We start from the raw sequence: 26680 nt of genomic DNA, 5'->3' as shown, positions 1-26680 counted from the left end.
GCGGAAAGCAGGAGGCAGGCAGGGCGCGGAGGAACGGAGACTTGCCGACGTTTGGGGAGGTTTGGGCGCCTCCCCAAACCTCGGCAGGTCTCCGTTCCTCCGCGCAGACCTGCCGACGTTTGGGGAGGTTTGGGCGCCTCCCCAAACCTCCCCAAACGTCGGCAGGTCTCCGTTCCTCCTGCCGACCTTTGGGGAGGTTTGGGCGCCTCCCCAAACCTCCCCAAACCTCGGCAGGTCTCCGTTCCTCCTGCCGACCTTTGGGGAGGTTTGGGCGCCTCCCCAAACCTCGGCAGGTCTCCGTTCCTCCTGCCGACCTTTGGGGAGGTTTGGGCGCCTCCCCAAACCTCGGCAGGTCTCCGTTCCTCCTGCCGACCTTTGGGGAGGTTTGGGCGCCTCCCCAAACCTCGGCAGGTCTCCGTTCCTCCTGCCGACCTTTGGGGAGGTTTGGGCGCCTCCCCAAACCTCGGCAGGTCTCCGTTCCTCCTGCCGACCTTTGGGGAGGTTTGGGCGCCTCCCCAAACCTCGGCAGGTCTCCGTTCCTCCTGCCGACCTTTGGGGAGGTTTGGGCGCCTCCCCAAACCTCGGCAGGTCTCCGTTCCTGTTTGGGGAGGTTTGGGCGCCTCCCCAAACCTCCCCAAACCTCGGCAGGTCTCCGTTCCTCCGCGCAGACCTGCCGACCTTTGGGGAGGTTTGGGCGCCTCCCCAAACGTCCCCAAACCTCGGCAGGTCTCCGTTCCTGTTTGGGGAGGTTTGGGCGCCTCCCCAAACCTCCCCAAACCTCGGCAGGTCTCCGTTCCTCCGCGCAGACCTGCCGACCTTTGGGGAGGTTTGGGCGCCTCCCCAAACCTCGGCAGGTCTCCGTTCCTGTTTGGGGAGGTTTGGGCGCCTCCCCAAACCTCGGCAGGTCTCCGTTCCTCCGCGCAGACCTGCCGACCTTTGGGGAGGTTTGGGCGCCTCCCCAAACGTCCCCAAACCTCGGCAGGTCTCCGTTCCTGTTTGGGGAGGTTTGGGCGCCTCCCCAAACCTCCCCAAACCTCGGCAGGTCTCCGTTCCTCCGCGCAGACCTGCCGACCTTTGGGGAGGTTTGGGCGCCTCCCCAAACGTCCCCAAACCTCGGCAGGTCTCCGTTCCTGTTTGGGGAGGTTTGGGCGCCTCCCCAAACCTCCCCAAACCTCGGCAGGTCTCCGTTCCTCCGCGCAGACCTGCCGACCTTTGGGGAGGTTTGGGCGCCTCCCCAAACGTCCCCAAACCTCGGCAGGTCTCCGTTCCTGTTTGGGGAGGTTTGGGCGCCTCCCCAAACGTCCCCAAACCTCGGCAGGTCTCCGTTCCTCCGCGCAGACCTGCCGACCTTTGGGGAGGTTTGGGCGCCTCCCCAAACGTCCCCAAACCTCGGCAGGTCTCCGTTCCTGTTTGGGGAGGTTTGGGCGCCTCCCCAAACCTCCCCAAACCTCGGCAGGTCTCCGTTCCTCCGCGCAGACCTGCCGACCTTTGGGGAGGTTTGGGCGCCTCCCCAAACGTCCCCAAACCTCGGCAGGTCTCCGTTCCTGTTTGGGGAGGTTTGGGCGCCTCCCCAAACGTCCCCAAACCTCGGCAGGTCTCCGTTCCTCCGCGCAGACCTGCCGACCTTTGGGGAGGTTTGGGCGCCTCCCCAAACCTCCCCAAACCTCGGCAGGTCTCCGTTCTTCCTGCCGACCTTTGGGGAGGTTTGGGCGCCTCCCCAAACCTCCCCAAACGTCGGCAGGTCTGCGCGGAGGAACGGAGACCTGCCGAGGTTTGGGGAGGTTTGGGGAGGCGCCCAAACCTCCCCAAACAGGAACGGAGACCTGCCGAGGTTTGGGGACGTTTGGGGAGGCGCCCAAACCTCCCCAAAGGTCGGCAGGTCTGCGCGGAGGAACGGAGACCTGCCGAGGTTTGGGGAGGTTTGGGGAGGCGCCCAAACCTCCCCAAACAGGAACGGAGACCTGCCGAGGTTTGGGGACGTTTGGGGAGGCGCCCAAACCTCCCCAAAGGTCGGCAGGTCTGCGCGGAGGAACGGAGACCTGCCGAGGTTTGGGGAGGTTTGGGGAGGCGCCCAAACCTCCCCAAACAGGAACGGAGACCTGCCGAGGTTTGGGGACGTTTGGGGAGGCGCCCAAACCTCCCCAAAGGTCGGCAGGTCTGCGCGGAGGAACGGAGACCTGCCGAGGTTTGGGGAGGTTTGGGGAGGCGCCCAAACCTCCCCAAACAGGAACGGAGACCTGCCGAGGTTTGGGGACGTTTGGGGAGGCGCCCAAACCTCCCCAAAGGTCGGCAGGTCTGCGCGGAGGAACGGAGACCTGCCGAGGTTTGGGGAGGTTTGGGGAGGCGCCCAAACCTCCCCAAACAGGAACGGAGACCTGCCGAGGTTTGGGGACGTTTGGGGAGGCGCCCAAACCTCCCCAAAGGTCGGCAGGTCTGCGCGGAGGAACGGAGACCTGCCGAGGTTTGGGGAGGTTTGGGGAGGCGCCCAAACCTCCCCAAACAGGAACGGAGACCTGCCGAGGTTTGGGGAGGTTTGGGGAGGCGCCCAAACCTCCCCAAACGTCGGCAGGTCTGCGCGGAGGAACGGAGACCTGCCGAGGTTTGGGGAGGTTTGGGGAGGCGCCCAAACCTCCCCAAACAGGAACGGAGACCTGCCGAGGTTTGGGGACGTTTGGGGAGGCGCCCAAACCTCCCCAAAGGTCGGCAGGTCTGCGCGGAGGAACGGAGACCTGCCGAGGTTTGGGGAGGCGCCCAAACCTCCCCAAAGGTCGGCAGGAGGAACGGAGACTTGCCGAGGTTTGGGGAGGTTTGGGGAGGCGCCCAAACCTCCCCAAAGGTCGGCAGGAGGAACGGAGACCTGCCGAGGTTTGGGGAGGTTTGGGGAGGCGCCCAAACCTCCCCAAAGGTCGGCAGGAGGAACGGAGACCTGCCGACGTTTGGGGAGGTTTGGGGAGGCGCCCAAACCTCCCCAAAGGTCGGCAGGAGGAACGGAGACCTGCCGACGAGCCGCGGCCACACAGGGTATTCCTGTGTATTCAGGCTTGCAGAACGGCGGATCGGCTTATACTCGAGTCAATAACTTTTTCCAGTTTTGGGGGGTGAAATTGGGGGTCTCGGCTTATACTCGAGTCGGCTTATACTCAAGTATATACGGTATAATATTTTGTTCTATGTTTCAATAAATATAGCACTTCTGCTCATATTTATAGGATCTAGAACTCAAGGATTACTTTGACAAACTAGAAGGAATTCTGTTGAAAGTGTTAGAACTGATTAAAAAAAATGAAAACAGGCTAAAGGAACTGGGAAAAGAGCTGCTGGAGATCATTTACTTGTTTACCATGCCCCTGGGATGAAGCCATTTCTTACAGTAAGCCTTTTTATCACAAAATGAATGGATTTTCTTCTCACAATTGATAAAAAGAATTCCACATTCCCTAAACTCTTATCCGAGAATGTTTTATTAACTATTACTTAACTAGAGTTAGTCAAGAGAGTAACATTGCTTGGGCCTTAGTTTTTAAGTTTTGCCAAGGCCTCATTAGGTACTTGCCTGACAGATACCTCTGAACTTTTTCTTAAAAAAATATATATCTGTAAAACATTAGAAGGGGATGTCTGAATAGAATATCAAGGAAAAAGGAGCATAAAACAGCTGGATCTCAGAATATAAAATATGCTTGCACTGCATGAGGGTACTTGTGTGGGGATGTTCTATTACATTACAAAACTGCATATTCAACAGTGGTGGCTTGGATGAAAAGTCATGTCATAGTATTTGGTCAGAGACATATGGGCTTTATGGGGCCAGAGTATCCCATTGTGGTGCTCTTAGTGGCTGGCTTTCCTCAGGGATAATTGCTTTCCACATGAAGCAGAAAATTAATGTCTTGAACATTTGTGTGGCTTCATTTACAGGAAGGAAGTGCTTAGTACAGAGGCTAATTTTGTGCTTTGCTTCATTTCTCATACAGCTGAACAGGGGTTACAGGATGTGATTCTCTCTCTAAAGCTACAAACAGAAGTTCAAATCTGAAGGGCAGGAAAGATAAGAAGTTAGGTTAGGATATTTTGGAAAGGACAAGATAGTATATTTTGAACAGTCCAAACAAGTTGGATTGGCCTCCACAGAGCAATTCAAATCCTCCATCTCACCCCTAAACCAAAATACAATTATATCAGCTTGACAACATACTTAAATATATCCTTTCCAATTGCATCCAAGGGAAAGATTTTTAACAAATGAAAAAGGGCAGGAAAACATTCACATTCCTTCAACTTCATTTCTGTCCTGCTGGGCTTCAGCCATTAAAACATTAGAACACTTGAGTGTTTTGATGCTGAAGCACTCCAATTTCACTCTACGATTGTTTGATTGCTTTGTTTCAGCCTCTTTCCACATTACTTTGCTAGACCTTTTTAAAATATCAACAGAAAAATTTATACGTTTTCAGGCACGTATCTCCCTTAAGATGCATTTTGAATGCACATTTATTCTTTTGCACATTTGCAACTAAAATAATTAATTTTGTGACATATTATCCCCAAACATATATTTTCTGTATGGTTGTCCTTAACCACATGTTTGTAGGCATTTTGTCTGAGTAGGATATTGAACTATTGTTATAAAACATACAGATTTTAATATAAGAATGCATCTCATTTTGAGCATGCATTCAGGAAACATGAAATTTCCAAATTATTTCAACCATTTATCATTATAATTATATGATTATACAACAAGATTTCTGGTGCTGCATGTGCTACATTGCCGGATTTACATATCTAAGTTAAATTTTAAATAATTGTGTTAGAAACAATCAGTAGCTATTAAAACAGGCTTCCAGTTTGCGATCATGGCATTGGCGGACATGTGGGGCGATCGCTCGCTCCACCGTCCGGTTTTCTCCTGCTGGGGGACCCTGAAGAGGTTCAGAAGTCACCCTGTAGGGGTAACAAGCATGAAGAGGACCCCCGAGTGATCGCAGAAGGGCGGCATCTCTCCCATTTGATCTGGGGCAGCTCTTCAAACTGACAGGGAAAAGATCGGCCACTAATATGGCCCATCATCAAGCTGCTGACAGCCGAGGCCAAATTTACTAACAAGCACCTTGAAAGCAATGTGGAGGATTTGGGTGAGATCTTACCTTCTCTGTACCCCAAGTATTTTTCCTGTTAAAAGTTTCTTGAAAATTTCTCCCCTTGTGAGGAGAGAGGGAAGGGAATTTTTGTTTTTTCCCCACCCTCTAAAATGGCGGCATCTGATCAGCTAGGGGAAATAAAGCATTGAAAAGATCAACTTAATATAATTGGATTTTTTTTTAATTTGGGGACCCAAAAAGTTCCTATTCTTACTGGAACCTGTTATTTTATTTTATTTGCAAAAAAGAACTTAAATCGGATAAGAATCTAGTCCAGGATCTGAAAAAGACTCTAAATGCTAGCGGGGACATCTTGTGGTGAAGCTTGGTACAGCACTTTATTGCTTCTGACAAAGAGACTTGCTCACAGCCTAGACCTGAACTTGGTATTATCTCTGAGAGATTTAACTCTGAGAGAGCAGCTGGGCAGTGAAATTGGTTTCTAGGAATGGTGGAGGTGTACATTTACTGACTTTTGTTTAATAAATAGACTTCACTAGAAAGACCGTTTATAACTATGTCATAAATGGAGGAAGATCACCAAAAAACCTTGGCTATGTTAAAATCCTTACTTGAAAGTATTCTTGCAAACACTGAGAAACTCAAAGCTATCTTGAAAGACAAAGGTGCCAGCCTAGAGCCACAAAGCAAAAGCTTGATTGCAGCTAAAGAACTACTAATTCAAAAAATAATAGGAGTGGAAAAGGGAATACCAAGACAGAGGGCTTTACAGATCAACAAGTACAGTTTACTGAAAATCCAGACAACGAAACAATAACTTTAAAACTGGAAATGACTTTCCATACAAACCAGAAGAAATCTGAGAAATCTGAGAAAGAAGCTAAATTGTTGTAGGTCTTTAGAATTCAAGCAGACAGGCACCTGCCACATGACACCCCAGACTTAACAACTATCCATAAGAAAGATAAAAAAGTCTGGACAGTGGTTGTTGCAGTACCTAGAGACAGCAAAAGAGAAGAGAAAGAACTGGAGAATATAATGAAATACCAAGATCTGCAAATAGAAATAGAATGACTAGGGTAAAAGAAAGCAATAATAATAGGCACCTTGGATCAATCCAAAACAACTGGAGCACCACTTGAACACCTTAGGCATTGACTGAATTATCATCAGTCAATTGAAAAAGGCAGCTTTACTTGGAACAGGTTACATCATGCAATAATATCTTTAATACCATCAAATATCAACAACTGCCTTCTCATATCCTTGAGAAAAACGTATGTGGACAAAATGCCAAATCCAGTCTGAACATCTGGCTGACTGTACAAAAAAACCCATAGTAATAATAATATATATTATATAGGCACAAGAATATTATAATAGGCACAAGAATTCATACCAGTCAAAACCTGTGTCCATGTTTGAAGTGCTGAGCATAACTCATAACTATATGAGGTGAGCATAACTATATATTCTATATTTTAATTTTTACTTTCAATCCCTTTCCTATGTTTTCAAGTATAGAAGTTGTCTTTTCACAGTCATTACACACTACTACTACTACTATCATCATCATCATCATCATCATCATCTGCCAATCCCATGGTTTGAGGCAACTCTGAGCAACTTACAGTGTAATAAAAATACATAATATCCAGTCAATTATAAAAATAAAAGCAGTTTAAAATTACAAAAAAATAAAACAAACTGATTGTGTAAGAATTATGTAAAACAAACCAAAAATTTAAGATTTTCATGACTTCAAAATCCTCATATGTTGCTGCCAACTCAGATCCCAGAAATATACATTAATGGAATCTGAGTTGGCAGCATCCTATGAGGATTTGACATTTCATATGTGAAGTTTGGGGTTTTTTGTGCCACAGTAAATTTCTTTCTTCTTGGTTACACAGAATACCAGTTTTGAGATCCATTCATCCAGTCTGAAAATATAATTTTGATATCAGTTTAACATATGTTCCAATTAAAGTTAAAAAGATTTATCTGTAGTTCTGAAGTAAAATAATCTATATAATGTCTGTATATTAAAGTATGTTATTTAAAAAAATAAATAGTAGATATCTGATTTTGAACTAAACTAATAATATCATTTAATTATATAAAGCATTAAAATTTTATGCAAGAATTGATAAATGAGATTTTTATGGCAAACTTTTAATGATTTTCATTTTAATCCCTACAATTATCCATTGGCTAGACTTACTTTTTGCTATTTATCAAAATATGTTTGTTAAGCTATTTGATAAAGCTAACTTTAAGCTATTTGATAAGCTATATGCACTCTTTACATCCATAGATCCAGAACAAGCAAAGCAATCCAGTGGTAGCAAGTATAACATACATGATATAACTAAATACGCTAAGATCAAAATACCCAGAATCATGGATCTCATCAAGATTTACCTTACTACTTACTTTCAGTTTGAAGGACAAATATAGCAATAAATCAGAGAAATCCCCACGGGATCACAATTCTTAGGACTGAGCATAAACCGTAAAGAAAACAACACATTATCCTTCCTGGATATCCTCATCACCAGAAGACACAATGGCAAATTAAAAACACAAATCTACTACCACAAAACAATTCTTAGAAGAAGACAATAAAATTACTAGAGATAGGCTCAATTGAAAAAAATATTTCTTTGGACTAAGAATAAGATGTGCACTTTAATGAATTAATCAATTACTTCCCAAAACCCAATTATTAACAATGGTATTTTCATAAATAATTTTGATCAACTGCATTGATATATATCACAATGCAAATTGTTTAATTATGTAACATCTGGATTGAGATGGTGCAAGAAACTTTGGTTATACATAATAAAGCCATTCAGTTAAAGCATCAAAAAAGCTATGGAGTTATTTCACAAGTTTAGCATCAGTTATAATGCTCATAGTTCCAGACCCAACTACCATTAAAATAAACGGAAGGACTGTTAATTGCTTCTGTAGGCGTCTGATCTGTCTGTTTAGGGATTGGCCAAGTTCCAGCCAAAGCATTAATCCTTCCTGCTGTTTCAGATGGAAAAACTTTAAACAGCACACAAAATAATTAAATCAGAGTAGAACAATATTGAATGTAACAATTTGTTAAGACTGTCTCTCTGGCATCAGCATATAAAGGATGTTCTGATAATCAGACAGAGGGATAATGAGGGTACAGTTCAGCTGAGTAGATGGCAGATCTTGTTCCACAGTCAATTTTTAAGCCAGTCTGCTGACCTTCAACCTTACCCTTCTACTCGGCCTCAGTTTGTCAGAAAATATACAAATACCATCCATATTATTTCCCAATCCTATCTGTTAACATTTGGTAAATCGGCTTTTTCTACCTCTAACATGATTTAAATTTTAAATTACTAGGAATTTACCAGAGACAATGAATATATTTTCAGGCAAAAAGAAAATAGAAGATGGAGTTCCAACCTCAATCTTTATATAATATCAGTCCTGTTTTTGCATTTTCTAGAAGCTGAAAAGGGGAGTGATTGGATTGATAGTAGAGGAAGGACAAATGGATTGATAAGAAGAATGTTATCAGTAAAAGAAAGATTGTGATGTCAATTCTGATAGGATTTTTTCTTAACTTGACTGCATCTAACTGCAGGTGAGTACAGTTCTTCAGTAGGCTTGTGACCAGAAAAATAAATCATCTTGGTGCTTTGGCTGTGGAATTCTTTCAAACCAATATGGACATGATGATGACTCTTTTGTTTTTCTAAATATGGAAAAATCCAAGAGACAGAGAAGGTCAGAGTGACTTTTAGATCTCTCCCACCATTGCCTTTTGAAGGAAGAATCCAGTGTCTTCTATAGGATTTGCTTAAGACTGCTCAGTTTTAGAAAATTAAAGTTTCCCAGTTCTTCTCCAACAACTGGAGATATGTTTATATGTTTAATTTAAGTAAAAATTTGAATAAGAACATTAGAAATATAAATCTCATGTCCCTTTCAAATATTTTTTAAAGTTCTTTTAAAAGTAAGAAGCTGATATTCTGAATATTAAAAGGTTGAATAGAAAAGAAAAGTATAGGAGGAAAATTATTTCTCTGATAAGATACACAACTGTAATGAGGATTCCAGGAATTCACAAAACATTTAATTATGATAATTATGTTGGATGCTAGGGTTTTCTTAAAATTTAAGTTACACGTGAGATCAATCACTACTGTTTCTGTGGCTTATTACAAGTGTTGCAGCTGTATTGGCTTGAGAAAATATAGACAACTTTTGTCTTATTGAAAACTATGAGACTATAATTCTCATTTTCTGATTATTGATCATTCTAGTTGAAGCAAATGGAATTGGTTAAGAATTATATAATAATACAGTCAAGCATCTGAAAGCAACCATGAATATATCCTTTACTCTCTCCCCTACTATTTCTGGAAATAAACTGAAAATTCATTATGACTAACCTCTGATTTCATTAACTGAATAAGCACACTTATTATTATTATTATTGTTGTCACTGTTTGATTTTTTTGGAGGTCTCAATATATATTATTTAAGGACAATATAAGAGTTGGGAAAAATAAAAAGCAGTATCAAAAGTGGCTAAATGTATTACATAAGCTATAAAATCAGCTTAGGTTCTGCCTTTTTTCTGAAGCCATTGACTATATATATTATACTGCTTATTCATAAACTGTAAATAGCTATTAAAATTCAATCTATTGTTCATTATAATACCAGAACAAGCATCTTGTATACCATTCTTTGAAAATACTGAATGAGAAATGTTATAAAAGAACTTGCAGATTTTACCATTAAAGTGCTTGGCTCTAGAAAAAAAAATAGTACCGTAATATCTTAACCAAATTCAGCTTTCCAATAAACTAATGAAATACAATGTCACAGTCCCCCAGCTGTAAATTTAATTCTCTATGCAATTTAGTAACTTATCACATTCATAATACCGCAAAATACCAGACACTGTCTATAATCATGTTCTTTAATAATTACAATGAAGCACAGGGAAGGTCTTGAGCACCTCAGGGGAACTTTATTAAAATCCTATCAAAAAGTAAAATAAGTGATTTAATACTTTTTTTGTCAGAAAGTGACATTAGATTCCAATAAAGGTACTGCCATTATTTTGCTTCTGAATTGGTTCAGAAATAAAGATAGATTTATTACAGGAATAATATTTATGCTTTCAGTATGTAAAGTACTATATAAGTGGTTCTTTAATTTTTTTTAGTCATCTTTTTCTACTTTAAATATATTATTAATTAATTATTGTTTTGATCTTTTGATTATCCATCCATCTGTGACTGCACTAGCATTTGAATTGTAGAACAGTCTTCTAGAAAAACACCAGACATTTTTCCCAGTTGAAAAATTCTGATTATTATATTCTCAGCTCATCTGGTACAGGTAGTCCTTGACTTATGATCACAATTGGGACTAGAACTTCTATTGCTAAGCTATGCAGTTATTTTATGACCTTTTTTTTACTGTGGTTGTTAAATGAATAATTTGATTGCTAAGTGAGTCCAGCTTTTCTCACTGACTTTGCTTGTTGGAAGCTGGCTGAAAAGGTGCAAATGGCAATCATTTACTCTTGGAATGCTGCAACTGTCGTTAATACAGGCTGAATGTCAAGTTTCCAAACTTTGATCAGGTGTCTGAGGGAATACTGTGGTGAACATAAGTGCAAGGACTGGTCAGAAGTATGGTCAGCCTCATTCTAAATTTGAACTATCGTAATAGTCGTAAGTCAAGGATTACCTGTAGGTTGAATGAATGAACATAAACTTATTTCTGTATTATTAATATTTGTTTATGTCATCTCTTTGAGAAATCTTGGCAAACTGTTATGCCTACCTTTTAAAACAGGGATCCTCAACCCCCAGTCCATGGACTGATACTGGGCCGCGGCATGCCAGCAATCGGTCCGCACAAACAATCAAAGCCCCATCCATGGGATGTAGGCAGCACACAAAACCACACATGCTCCAGTCCACGGAAAAACATTTCTTCAAGGAACCGGTCCCTGATGCCCAAAAGGTTGGGGACCTCTGTTTTAGAAGGTGAAACACAAGGTTCAGGAGAAACTATAGGCCACTCAGTGCCTGTTTTCAGATTAAACTATTTCAGTTGTTGATTGGGCAAGTTCTTTAGTAGATTGTGGGAATGCTGAATAGTGTATATAGGATTTCTGCGTTTGACAAAGCTCTTCACAATATTCTGATTAGTAAGTAGCTTAAATGTGACGATGCCACATGATTCAACCTTCAATGTTTTTATTAGTGACTTAAACAAAAGGATGGAACAAATGCTTATCTACAGATGACACAGAATTGGATGGGATAGCTAGTACTCTAGAAGATAGAAATAAAACTCAAAATAATTACATATATATATTAGAGTAGTGTTTCTCAACCTTGGCAACTTTAGGATATGTGGACTCCCAGAATTCCCCAGGTAGCTTGGGAAATGGGATCTAACAGAGAAAAAGAAAAGCTAATCAGAAATCAAATATATACAGGATGAAGAATGCATGTTTCATCTTGATAATAATGTATTTTGAAAAGATCTTAGAATAATAGTTGATTACAAATTGAGTTTCAATCAGCAATCAGCTGTGGATAGAAAAAAGTGAAATACAGTATATAGTACAAATTACCCAGAATAATAGTTCCATTTTATTCTCTGTTGATCAAGCTCTAACTTGAACATTATGTCCAACTCAAAGCACCCCACTTTGAGAATGTTCAGAAAAGCAATGAAAATTGATTGAAACTATGAAGAGAAAATGAAGAAGCAGGTTATCTTTAACGTTGAAAAGAACACCAAAAGAGAATATAATAGCACTCTATTGTTCCAGAATGTAGGACTTGGAAAAATGGATTTTTGTTACAGAAGACCGATTCTGATTGAATGTTAAGAGTAGAAAAAGTATTAGAAAAACTAAGAGCAGCTTGACAATGGAACAAATTTTGCAGGGAGGCAATGGGTTGCCCATCATTGTATATATTGAAATATAGGCCGGTAAGCCATCTGTATGGGGATTCTTTAATTTTGATTCCTGCATTTTGGGTTGAATCTATTGTTTCATGATTTTATGAGACAGGAAGAGTCATGTTCTTTTAAAACTCTTTCCAAAATTCTTTCTTTCCAGTTGCTTTGTCATTTATAAAATATAAAAACTGATCTGTTTTTTCATTTTTCTATTCCATGTAGCTAGCAAATGTTGAAGATCAGATGGCAATCATGAGAGCTTCTACTATTATGTTCTGAAGGAGAATCTATATTCATGCTCCCAGAATATATAATTCTATTTTGTTTTTAAAGATTTATATACAGAAAGGTCATTGGAAAAGATCCTGATGTTGTGAAAGGTTGAACACAAAAGGAGAACGGGACAGCAGAGGATGATAGTGTCATCAATACAATGAACATGAATTTGGGCAAACTCTTGGAAGCAGTAGAGGACAGGGGTTGGGTGTCTGGCAGGCTATGATCTAAGGGAACACAAAGAGCTGGGCATGACTTAGCTAGCTTTATATGGCTAAAAGCTATGCATTTGGCTTTTAAAAATACCTTCAATCTGTAGTTTATGGCAGGACGTGGTCTAGTCTTAAAATGGAAGTCCATACAAATATAACTGATCCATTCTCCAGTTATGAAAACTAATAAAAGTGGTTTGGCCAAATTTTTAATGGTTGCAGTTGTTTACTTTCTTGTGAAGTTTCTCATTTCAGTGAAAATAACAAAGTTCTAAATGCTCTGTGGAATATGGAAACAGTGCAGGCCTAAGTAATGTTATTGCTCTACAATGCTTGTTTTCCTGTTCTGGACATGGTAGATTTTAATCAGCTCCTTGGTTTAATATAGAACTGCAAGTGATGGAGTGCAAATATACTAAGCACCAACTGCAGCTCACTTAAAAGCCCTATTTAAATTCTTAATTTCTCTCCTTTCAGAATGTCCCACAAAACACTCTGGCAATGCACTGATGTATAATGAGGCATTTCTTTTGCTAAAATATTGAAACATGAAGGGTGAATTAGAATAGTCAATTGTTCATTATAAACAGCTCCTTGTCCTTCTGTGCTGCCTCATTATGTCAAGGTGTTTGTGTGCATGTTCCTGGGAGAAAGGACCAAAGAATGTCAGGAGTATTGGCCAAAAATATATACTATATTTCCAGAAAGGTCACACAAGGTGTGAAGGTCATCCCATTTATCCAGCTAAAACAAGCAGCGATCTATAATATATGAGGCAACAGTGATATAAGAAGATGGAGGCAGATAATTACTTTAATGATAAGTCAAAGGCACCTATTAATACTACAGAGAAGAAGGAAATTGTAAACCATTCCCTTATTTTTACTAAGAAAACCATATGGACCGAAAATAATAGCATGCTGGATAATAGGTCTCTCAGACCATATGGCACTGAACATGGTTCTTGGGCAAGAGTTCAGGATTTTTGTAAGCTGAGTTCTAATGGTGTTTATAATGTAACTAGATTAAAACCTTCAAGATACAGGTAGTCCTTCACTTATCACAGTTCATTTAGTGACCATTCAAAGTTACAATGGCACTGAAAAAAGTAACTTATGACCATTTTTCACACTTATGACTGTTGCAGCATCCCCATGGTCATGTGATTTAGTGTACATTCAGATGATTTAGGATTGGTTCTAAATTGGTTCATATTTATGAGGGGCTTTCGCAGAAATGCGGGAGAGTGGCAACTCTCCTGTTAGTGCCTGCGTTCCCTTCGAACAGGTGGATGAAAGACCAGCCATAGCAATATGGCCGGTCACTAGGCTGCAGACAGCCGAAGTCACCCTTACCATCAGGCAACATTAAAGCAGTGTGGAAGAGACTGGGTGAGATCTACCTCTCTTAAATTCCAACTTTTTTCCACTTAAGTAAGCTGCTAAAGTACTTTTCCCCCCTGTGGAGAGGGAAGGGGGATTTTAGCCGTCCCTCCAGAAACAGAGGCGATTGAATATACAGGGGAGATTTAAAAAAAAAAGTTGAAAAAATAATTGGATCCCAACTGGAACTTTAGTTTTTAAAACTTGTGGATTAAAAGCTTTTGATTATCTACTTTTTACTTCCTATTTTTATTTGAAATTTTGGCTTTTCCCTCCTAAAACAGAAGAAATAATTGAAAGGAATTTCCTAAACAGTTGGGGGATCTTGTGGCTAAACCTGAAATTGCAATGTTATTTTTAAAGAAAAGAGACCTGGCTGACAGTTTAGAAAACAAGATAAGAGTAACCTTGAACACCAGCTGTGAGAGTCTTAGTTGTTTCTTATTCTCTGAGGGGAAAAAAAAGAACTGTAAAAGTTTTCAACTTAACTCATTACTATGGAAGACCAGGAACAGACTTTTACTGTGGAAGAAATGCGAAAACAAATTTCTGTTATGATGAAAATAACTTGCCAAACTTACCAATTCCTTCTTACAGCTGGTGATGAAATAAGAGCTTTTGGAAAAAAAAACTAGAAAGCATCTTAGATAACTGACTACAACTAATAAACTATCTATACAGAATACAACAGAAAAAATTGAACAATCAAATATTTTGACAGAAGATTTAACCGCCCAACAAGTACAGATAAGAGAAAATTTGGAAAAAAATCTGACAAAATGGATGGAGGGAAAAACCTGCTACATAAACCAGAAGGAATTTGAAGATCAAAATGAGAAACAGATGGAAGAAAAGATAAACAGTCCAGGGCAACTACGTCAAGAGGAGAAAATAATGGGAAGATTTGGTAGTTCTGCCACACCCCTCAACCCTCCCAAAATGGAGATTGGATGGTCACCTCAATATGATACAATAATACAAGAATTCTTTGATGATCCTGAAGCAAGGACACAGAAAATGACATGGCAAAGCAAAAAATCCAGAATAAGACTGAAAAAGAATGGAGTGTGGACATATCTAAGAGGCCTAAAATAGAAAATATCTAAGTAGACAGGACCCATATCTTGAATATGAGATATTGTTATGATGTGAAGATAAAGAAAAATGTTGGCTAACTAAAACCTAGATGTATGAATATCAATAGTTAAATTGAAATGCTGAATTGTTTATAAAGGTTAAATGAAGGTGAATAAGATATATATATATATGTTAAGAGTGATGTAACATAATCAATATGTTTGGATGTAGTGATAAGAATAAAATTATAAGTCTAAATACAAGAGAGCGGACATAAAGAAGAAGAGAGAGGATGTACTAAATGCTGAAATGGGAGAAATCTTGGTTATTGAATCTACAATATGTGGAAATTATAATGAAAATAAGAATATTGTATTGTACTACTAATCTGTTGATATGGAAATGAGATAGATAAGATGTGTATCTGGAACACTAGGTGTTGGGGAGAATTGTGACAAAGGGAAGTGGGGTCATTCGGAAATTTGGAAATGACAAATATTAAATGTTTAACTTATATTTTAATGCAAAATTAAAGCCGGGAAAATTTATAAGGTTATTGATGGTCTAAAGATGGAATGTCAAAATAAATAAAATATATAAAATTATTGATAAATGTAAGAAAACTATTAAATAGCTGATGGATAAAATAAGAAGCATGTTAATTTAGACAAGAGACAATATGTATTAAAGGAAAAAAGAGAGGAAATATTGGCTGTAATAGTTGGAGATTTGTAATAACATACATTTGTATGAAATGAACTATTGTAACCCAGACACCATGTTGCTTTTCAAAGATATAACTGTAATATTGGAAAATTAATAAAAAGTTTTTTTTTTAAAGAAAAGTCATAAAATGAGGCAAAACTCACTTAACAAATTTCTCACTTAGCAACATAAATTTTGGGGTCAAGTGTGGTCATAAGTCAAGGACTACCTGTAATTAGTTGCTGCTTTTGAAAAGGAAAAGAAAATCTGAAGCTGCAAAGACAGAATTACAAGAGGCATGTGGAATGTAAGAAACATGGTCATAGGAAAGTTCAAAACAGTGGAAGATGAAATGAGACAACTATAAATTGACATTTTAGGCATCAGCAAAGTGAGATGTACGGGTATTGGACACGTTCAGTCAAAAGATCACACCGTTTATTATTCAGGACATTAAAAAAGTTGTAATGGCATCACTTTTATAGCTTGAAAGAGTATAGAAATAACTATACTTGGCTACAATGCCATCAGTGATCCAGTAATTACACTTTGGGGGTCAACCCTTTAATTTGATGACCATTCAGGTTTATGCTCCAACCACTGATGCAGAACAAAAAGTGACTGCTAATTTTAGATCAAGTTCAATTTGAAATCAACAGAACACTCAAGCAAATTGTGCTACTTGTGATTGGAGCCTGGAATGCTGAAGTTGGAAACATTAAATAGAAACATGTACAGTAGTTGAATTATATGGCTTAGGAAACCAAAATGAATTTGGACAACTTATCAATTTCTGCCACTCCAATGATTTCGTCATAGTTAACACTACCTTCAAACAATCAAAATAATGCCTGTACACATGGATTTACTGGATTTGTATACAGGGATAAAATTGAGTATACATTAGCTAAAAGGAGATGTAGGGGCTCAATTATAGCATCAAAGACATGATCAGGTGCTGACTATGGAACAGACCATGAACTGCTGATCATGTGCAAGTTCCAAGTTAAACTAAAGAAGAAGAAGATGATGAAGAAGAAGGTGATGATTAATAAAAAAACAGGACTTCGGAATTGGTATTCAATCTGTTTTAAATGCAGTGGCATCAGTGGCAAGGAACACATACTACTTACAGTTAATGTAGCAGGCACTAAAAAATAGCAAGAGCAAGAGCATTTAGACTTATATACTATTCCATAGTGCTTTACAGCACTCACTGAGTGGTTTACAAAGTCAGCATTTTGCCCCCAACAATCTGGGTCCTCATTTGCTTTTCTCTGTATTACTTACAGGCTATGGAATGCACTGTTTCAGTTGCTGCATTTGCCATCAAGTTTAATTGTTAATCAGTTTTACTGTATTAATTTACATTTTAACATCTGGGATATTTTTGTTCTTTAATTTATTAGCTGCTCTCAGTATTCATTTGAGTGAAAGGATGAGGTAAAAATAGAATAAGGGAAAAATAGTCAAGCTGAACTTCTGGTAACTACAGGGACACTTCCATGTAATTTTCTTGCAAAAGTGTTGAAATGCTTTGACACTGGCTTCTTTAGCAATGTTTTTCAAATCCCAATTTAGCTGGGATGTTTTGGCAATTTTCCATTCATGTATCAACCAAGTTTGAAGTTTATTAAAACATATTTTGGCCAATGGTTTCAAATCCACTGAATTTCTACAGCTGTATGTATTTTGTTTGATTTTGTATTGTGACTTTTCTCCAGAAGCTCTAGATGAATAATATTCCCTCTTCCAGTTTTTCCCGTAACAACCCTGTGAAAAACTCTGTGAAGGTTGAGAAAGAGTGACTGAACCAATGTTATCCAGTGAAATTCCCATTTGCTAAGAGTGATCTTGATTTGGAATCTCATAGAACCTGGTCCAAAACCAGAACCACTACACCCCACATTTGTCTTAAATCTAGATGACAGCTTTGGCACAGCAGTTTTACCAACGTGTTTAGATTCTTCAATTTAATTTGAGCTTTCAGTCACTGAACTTCTAAATTCATTGTATTATTGATTGCTAATACTCTGATTTGGTGAATTTATTATCTACACAATTCTGCTGCAATCTTAATAAGGGAAACCTTATCTTTCCATCCTAGCAATCTGAGTGTAACAGGGTCTAATTTACAAATGTGCAATCCTCTTCCATGTGTCTTCCATCTAAGACTAAAGACATGCTGGGATATCACCTTTCCATTATTTCTTTCCTATCTCAATAAGATTCTTTTTCCTTTTTCTTTAAAAGAACCTTGTCTGATAAAGAGTTCTTGAACACTTGAAAGTTTATAGAGCATTTCGTACTCTTGTATCATTCTAATAAAAATTTTAAATGAGTGAAGGATTAGATTTATTTTAATCAAATTATTTGCTCACCTGTAACTTCCAATATAAACCCAATCTATGTCTCATATGCAAGATTCTAGTATTGTAACCTTACAATAAAGGTAGTGTTGGTATAGTAAAAAAAATACTTGATAAAATAATAGTTCTGGATGAAACTTTTTTCTTTCCTAACATTTTTCCAAATGCAGAGTCTACTTTTTGAAATCAACCAACTTGATCCATTGGTTACAACAGGAGTTGAATGACCAGCATGTCACCTAAATCTTATGTCATGGGCTAACTTTAAAACACACATTTTAATTTAATCTAATATTTCTATCACACTGTCTATGCTATAGATATCTACTTTTTATAAAGACTGTAGATGAGATTGTTGGGGGGGAAATAAACACTAAATCTAACATATACTATTCAATTATTTTCTTATATTGGTACATAAACAATTAGGATTTATTTAAGCAAGGTTTATCGAATAATAACAAGTACTGCACATAATACCATGCCAGAATGGATGTATTTACATTCAGTTCAAAAGAAAGTGACATATAGTTAAACTTAGGCATGGGCCAGTCTAGCATATCAAAATGTTAAATTTCCTTTATTCTTCATTGTGCTTGTGGATTTTGTCTGGATTAGATTCTTAAATTATCCCTTATTTTCAGGCTTGTAATTAGTAAATATTAATAAACATACAGTTTTAAAGATTATTGTTACGGAACCATAACAGCAATAGCAAGTTTACTTACATGGAATTTTGGTTAGTTCATTCATAAATTTCTCCTTGAACTTTGAAAATGATTTTTCTTTTGCACTGCCTTTTCCTCCTCCGGGTATCGCTGGTTCTGTGGCATTATTTGCTATTGCAGTTGCAACAGTGGTACCTGAAAATGCTGCTAGTGCCTGGTGTTGACTTTCTTTTGCCATTTTAGTCCCAGGGGAACTGAGATTGAAAAGAAAGCAGAGAAAAAATGTTCAAAAAGGTTAAACTTCATTGTAGGTCGATAGCAAACTAGAGAGCAGTAACCCCAATTGGTGCACTTGCTTCCTGGATAAATATCACTTCATTAATACATTGCTTCACTTTGGCTCATACATTTATTAAACCATTGGTGTAAAAAAAAGATTGTTTCAGAAGGTAAAAACTGCATATTCTTATATCTACCTCCTGAGTCCAAAACAGTTATTTCTGTTTTCTTCCTCAATATGGGCTTAGCATCTGTTGTTTAAACTTTGAATTCTGCCCTCTCATTTTGAATTGATAGGTAAACTGACAGCAGTTTCATATATACAAACATTTCAGTGCATTTGCATAATTATTTGTACATGTCTCTTGGATTGAAAACTTTCACAGCATAAGTAGAAATGAAAATAGAAAGCAATTACACCCGGATAATTAAAGCACCTCTACGCTCTCTTGAACTCTTTAACCAACGTGCTTTCTACTTAAGCAGAACTGGACATTATTTAAAAATTTGTTCCATCTTACTTTTGAGTCACATTTATTGGAAGCAAATTTTCTTCCATTGACATTTGCTTCCAACAATATTCAGTTAAATTATTGACTTTCCTCACTGCTAACAGTGTTAAAATCACTGCATCTGTGGGTTGTTTAGCTTCATCCAAATTACAACACCAGGCTGTTGAAACAAATTCATAGCTACATTAATGTACTTTTGCTTCATGGGCTTTGGGGAAATATTTTTACATAGACTTAGCATATAAACAATGTACGTTTAGATCAGACATGTCAAACTTGCGATGTCATGTGATGTTGGTATATAAATTTAATAAATAAATTAATTAATAAATGTTGCTTGACGTATCAGAGCTTTTTCCCCATTGCTGGCAATAGGGTGGGCATGGTTTCTTCATGATGGGTCTGGTCCACGGGTCAACAGTTAGACACCCCTGGTTTATGTGGACTATATAAGAATCATCTTGAATACTGCTTAGGGGACAGCTCAACATTTGTTTTAAGAAACTATTTCAGTCTTGGGCTGTCTCTTAAAAAATGCTGCTTTGAGGACTAATTCCTATCTTCTCTATTTCATAAAACTATAGAGAAAACGAATTTAAAAGATAAGGATAATTCATTATTGCTCTGGGTTTAAAATTGTTTGTACTTTTCCAGAAACAACTAACTTCCCATTGGGAAATGAATGATTAAAAACCCAATAACTAAAGTTGAATAAAATAAGTCTTCTCAAGCAGATGGTACAGTAAACAAAAAAACAAACCCAACTTTTTAAAAAAACACACAAATATTGCACATTCTAACATACTTTGATAATACAAGCATTCCCTTTCAAATGGAAAACTGAATCAAATGATAAATGCTATTTTAAAACTGTACCCACTATTTTCATGCTTATAACTTATTTAAAAAATGGAGATACACTGCAATTGGGCAGCCAATTATTTCTAATGTATTTAAAAATCATATGGTAGATTGAAAAAAGTAAATAGTGCAATAGAGAATAGACACTAATAACGAAGTTTTTTGTTACTTTGTATCCATGAACTTCTGGGTGATGGGTAACTTTTTCTTTTTCACTGGTGCATCTTTGCATGCTGTATTTCCTGGAAGATCTGTTCTTCTCACTTTTCTTTTCTTTTTTTATCTGCTTATTGTACAGGTACCACTACCAATAAAGGAGAACATTTGCACCTCAGGGTTGAAATGCTTTATGGGCTGTAACCCACCTGTTTTGAGGTTGTTGCAACTCTGAATGGTCATAAAATGACCAGTCATAAGTTGAAGGCTACCTGTAGTGCAATATATTTATCTTTTTCCCCCCCACACAAAGCATTTTTACTATCACGTTGCTTGAAAACCATGATTAAAGCTTGATTATTGCTTGTCTAATTACTTGTTTATCCTGTATAAAGGTCCCTTGAGTCCATAATCAGTAGGGAAGTCATAGGGAATGAAACTGAAAAGGGTCATACCCCCAAAGCACTGTCTAATAAATCACAATGGGAGAGTATTCTTTTTCTCCTGTTTACTGCTGCAGTACTGCTAGTATAGAGGAATCTCAAAGAGGACATTCAGATTGAAACTAACCAATAAAATGTCTTAGACTGATTACACACCAAATCTCAGCAAATATTTGATTATCTACTAAGAAAACAATGACACAGTGATTAGTACAAAAATATAATGGTGTATGGAGATTCTATTATTCACATTCGCTACGGTGTATTAGGTTGAAGAGTTCTTCCCTATTTACCAACAGAAAGATTTTGGCAAGGGCAGCTATCTTCATTACTGCAGCGCTGTGACATGACTGGGCAACAAGTTTTTTCTCTCTTCTTACATATGTTCAGAAACAATCTTTATTATTTGCTCAAGCTACGCTTTTCATTCTGCATACAACATATCTTAGCGCTTTGTCTTCTAAATCTAAGCAGTAGACTGTAGTTCCCCCTACATTTGCTAAGTCAGCTTTGCAGCCATTCCAAACAGTTCCTCAGATGCTGAGGTATGAGTTGGATGAGCCTGGGGTTCTTATCACCTTTGTCATGACCTTGGACTGTGAGACTCAAATATTGTTACTGCTGTTCCATAAGAAGTCAAATTTAGTGTCTTGTTCTTAAACAGAATCTACCTACCTTGAATCACATACACAGAATCTTAAGAAAACACCACTAATCTATAGTCCCAATAAGTGAGTCTTAGGCTTGTCTAGAGAGCCGTTAAAGGCTTTGGGCCCTTCCTCCAAATATAGCCTCTGTACTCAGCACTTGTTCTGGACCAGTGTTACTTGAAGTGTGGTCATAGGACCTCTGTGGGTCCCCCAAGACCCCTTCAGAGTCCTCAAAAATCAAAATATTTGCCTATATTGAAAAATAATACCACCCAACAATATTGACAAGCTGTAGCAGTTCAATACATATTACATTAAAAATTGTACTTAGCTACGATGATAACATCATCAATATCAATATCATGTTACACCAGTTTGGTGTAGTGATTATCATGTTGCACTAGAAACCAGGAGTCTATAAGATCTAGTTCTCCCTCGGGCACTGAAATCAGCTGGGTGACTTTGAGGTAATTATTCTCCCTTGGCCCAAAATATCTCAAGAGTTGTTGCTGTGTGGAATATAGGAGATGGGAGCATTATGTATGGCATTATGTATTGAGTTGCACAAAATAAAGGCAGGATATAAATCAAATAATTTTAAAAAGCAACTAACCAACCAACCAAATGTTGTCCTATGCCCTGCGCATATCTTAATGCAATCAGAAGCAATGACTATTCTCTGTGTTTGAAGTTAGTTTTTGTGCATGGGTCCCAAACACTGAGTGATGCATATTCTTGTAGAAACACTGAGACAACTGTCAAATATAGAGGGGTGTGGAACTTGATGTTACATCTCTACCAGCAATCCAAGGGTAACTCTTATAGGATCAGGAAACTACTGAGTTGCTTTGAAAGTGCCTTGGGAAAATAGCCTTGTTTATTGTGATTACTTCCCATAATTTTTATGTCACCAAAGAATGGTTCATCAAAACAGTATTCTAGTAATCTCATCTAAAGGAAATAACCAAGAAAATGTTTTTAGTTTCAGACTTCAGTTACCTGAAGATGTTGATGGAATGCACAATAAAGGCAGAATTTATCCAAAGTTTGCTTTATATGCTCTCAGAGGAATACCAAATTATCTTCTAGTGAATATTATGTTTAGTTTTTAAATTATCTACAGCCTTACTCCTGGATGGTTTCCCAGATAGTTTTATTGCTTCAGTAGATTTTCTTTTCTACTGTGAGCCAGATAGAAATGATAAGTAATTAAAATGTAAGAAAGTCACTATGCTAGGCTGAATGACACAAAAGATAAGATATTGCTGCAAGATTCTTTGTCCTGAAATGCTAGGACAAATGTGTCTTTTGTTAAACTTCAGATATTTCAATAAATATATAAAAGTACAAGAGAAGGATAAGGACTATTAAAAATGGAAGAAAAATGCTTTCATTTACAAACTTTGCTGTGGCAATGTCCCTTATCTTTCTTAATTATTGTATAAACCATATGAACTATATAGCCAGTTGAAAAATCTATCGCTGGGGTTTTATGCTCACAAGAGCAGGCCAAAGCAAAATCATAGTATGAAATTAGGCTAATGAATTAATTACTTAATACAGAATGATTGTAACTTAGACACGGTTTTCCCCTATAAAGTTCCCAGTATACCTGTTTTGAATGAAGCCAATCTGACTAGTATGAATAAAGCTAATAATGATATTGAACAGGCTGCAGCATTTAATTAAATTAATTAATAATTACATATAGTATGCTTTTAAATCTTTTCACGCAATCCAAAATTCAGTGGTAAAGTGTAGAATGATAAGAACTGGCTCTTTTGTGTTTGTTCTCTAATAAGATGAGTACAATTGTCCAAAATATTTTAATATTCTCTTTGAAAGTAGTACAAAAGAAATCAACAATAGAACTTCATCAAAGTATTCACAAAGCCTGAGGTGCTTTTATCATTCATAAAAAAGAATATAAAATATGGTAAAAAGAATCAGTTTAACTGCACTTGTCATGCATTCTTCATAGCATATATGTACAATTTGGATTAATGTTCCGTAGTTTCTAATATTCATAGTGTTAAGCACCTGATTTATGATTCACTTCTGATGAACATAACTGTGCTTAAGAGGCTGCCTTGATAGCGGCCTCTCCAAATGAAATTCTACCTATCTAATCTCCTTGTGACCCTGTCACTACTGAAGTTGATAGGATTCTACGATCTGCTTTGTATTTGGCTCCTATTTCCAGCTGAATGCCTATCATTTTTGCTGGGTGTCCTGATTCCTTTTTATTAAACATTGTCAATTGCTTGTTATCTTTCTTTTGCACTCCAGTTAAAGGTTGTGCCCTTTTGTTCTTAGCGGTTATGTCTGTTTTCTCTGTCCCTTGAGGGCATTTGAGTTTAAATTTAAAAATCTGTAAAAATGTTTTCCTTTTAAAAAAAAGTATGGATTTTATATGGATGAAATAGATATACTAGGATATATTTTCTCTAGGAGATATATCTATCTTTTTATTCTTTATTAATACTTTCAATTAACAGCACTTTTAGAATGTATTTCTTTTTCTCTTTTTAATAAACTGTTAACACTTACTTTGCTACTAGTACTTTTTTGCCTCTGTATTTCTGTGTCTGTGTCTCTCTCTGTTTGAGTAGTTTTGATTTGTCAGAAAGGAAAATGATTTTTCCTGTGTAACCAATGGTAATCAGTACCATTATTATTTTTAAATTATTTCCAAGGATTGCTACAGCTTGATCACAAAATGTGACATCAGTATGGGAATGACAACTTATCTTAGCATAAAAAATATGTTAGTTTATTATCAGAGTTGGAATAAATTGCCCTGTGGTGTTTATTTGACTTTGCTGGATACATTAATATTCAGTAAATGCATTTAATACTTACATTTAACTCCTAAGTTGGGAGTTTTGGCCAAGATTACAGTTATGAAAAAACTGCTTAAATTAATTTCAATAATGAATGACTATGCATGAAGTAGAATTCAGAGATCTCTTTCTAGCCTTGTTCTGAAGGACGTGCAAAGAAGGTAAAAACTTGGAAATATAAAAAGATGATAAAAGCTTGAAAAAGAGAAAAATAGCAATAGAATAGAAGCTTGAAAAAGAGAAAAATAGAAAAATAGCAATAGAATAGAATATCTTTATTGTCATTGTGTAACTCACAATGAAATTAAGTGCTGTCCACAGTGCACACTACACACAAGTAAAAACCACAAATAAGAACACACATTATATGCACACATCCTTCACATTCTATTCACCATTGTGCTGCCCCTGATATTGCACTTCAATGTTGCACTATTCAGTGGTATTTAAAATGGTTACAGCTCTGGGATAAAAACTGTTTTTCAGCCTATTTGTCTTTGTTTTTATTATCCTGTACCATCTGCCAGATGGTAGTAGTTAAAAAAAAAAAGAATGTCCAGGATGAGATGAGTCTTAAGAATATTTTGAGCTTTCCTAAGACAACGGGAACTGTACAGTTCGTCTGGGGGAGGGGGAGGAGAGGGCAGCACTTAGACCAGGGGTGTCAAACTCGCAACGTCATGTGACATGTCGTGATGTATTGCAACTTTTTCCCCGATTGCCAGCAATGGAGTGGGCATGGTTTCGGCATGACATATCCGGCCTGTTTGACACCCCTGACTTAGACTTAAAGTATATACCATGTCATAGTGCTTTACAGTCTTCTCTAAGCAGTTTACAGAGTTAGCATATTGCCCCCAACAATCTGGGCCCTCATTTACCGACCTAGGAAGGATGGAAAGCTGAGTCAACCTTGAGCTTGTTAGGAACAAACTTCTGGCAGTCGGCAGATTTAGCCTGCAATTCTGCATTCTAACCACTGCGCCACCACGGCTCTTTAATGAAAATAAAAACAAAATCCATATACTGTATTTATTATCCATATCTTTAAAAATGTCTAAGCTTTTAAAATATATATATAATGATATTATTAGATATCTAGATTAAATATTTATAGAAAAAAGAAATAATATGTCAGTTTAGGGATGAAAGACAGCTTTTGTCTTCTTCTCACTATTCCCAAGTTGCTTTTCATAATGCTGTGGATGGTTACATTTTGTGATCACTGACTTGGTTTACTAAAGATATTATCTTAATATTGGAAAAATACAGATTTACTGAAAATTTAGAAAACTAATTACTATATAAGTGTAATAAATGAGCAATTTTAATTATAAGGGAATATAAAGAAGAATTACTGGAGATAACGTGAAATGTTGAAACAAGAAGCAAGAAGAAACATTCTTCAAGAAAAGGCAATTCTTTTATAATTTTTATTGCTTGATCCAAACATAGTTAAAATAGATCCAAACAAAATCAGCCATAACAAATTTCCATGCCACTGAGCAGAATTTACTAATGCCAGTCCATCGACTGCATAATTAGCAGAACACATTCCTGCTCTTCTCTCCATCTTCTGCACAGCTGTCCATCTGTTTCAAGGCTTGGGGAGACTCTAGAGCAAATCTGGGATAATGCCCAAGTGTAGAGAGAGGAAAAGATTGTAGCAACAGTCTTATTTGGTGATCGGAAATCTGCTTGTTTAACATATGATTCATTTAAATTGGTTTTAAAAATAAGAATCCACAATGAAAGGAAATAAGGAGAAATTATATAATGGCCAGTATGACAGAATTTTCCTTTTTATATCTTTAAAGATTTAATTATTTAAAAGATTTACATGGCCCCACCATCTGAAGCCCCCCCATCTTAAACAACTCTGAGTGGTTTATAACAGAGGTCTCCAACCTTTTTGGTTTGGCGGCCTCGAAAGGGAGGCAGGCACTGCGATGTATGCGTGCACAAATGACCCCCATGCTTGTGCAAACGGGCTGTGCGTGAGCACATGCACACACACAAATGGCTGCATGCAAGCACATGCGCGCATGCAAACAGGGATGTGCAGGCACATGCGCACATGCAAACAGGGATGTGCGGGTGCAAGTGCTACAAATGGGGTGGTGCTAGTGCTGGCGGGATGCTATGGGCAGCA

At 37.9% G+C, this 26680-nt stretch overlaps 1 protein-coding gene across 1 annotated transcript in view; it reads right to left on the bottom strand.

The window, feature by feature from the left end:
- SYT1 (synaptotagmin 1) overlaps positions 1-26680 on the bottom strand; it is a gene marked incomplete at its 3' end in the record, with an annotated part of 226784 nt that overhangs the window by 128272 nt on the left and 71832 nt on the right. Inside the window, exon 2 of the mRNA XM_081331976.1 lies at positions 18845-19038. Coding sequence (XP_081188102.1) covers positions 18845-19022 — 178 coding nt within the window. The 5' untranslated portion in view covers positions 19023-19038. The remainder of the gene's footprint in view (positions 1-18844; positions 19039-26680) is intronic.

Source organism: Vipera berus (genome assembly GCF_964194415.1).
Source record: "Vipera berus genome assembly, chromosome: 6".
Taxonomy (NCBI): domain Eukaryota; kingdom Metazoa; phylum Chordata; class Lepidosauria; order Squamata; family Viperidae; genus Vipera; species Vipera berus.
The sequence above is the reverse complement of the archived record's forward strand: the minus strand, read 5'-3'. Positions and strand labels throughout refer to the sequence as shown.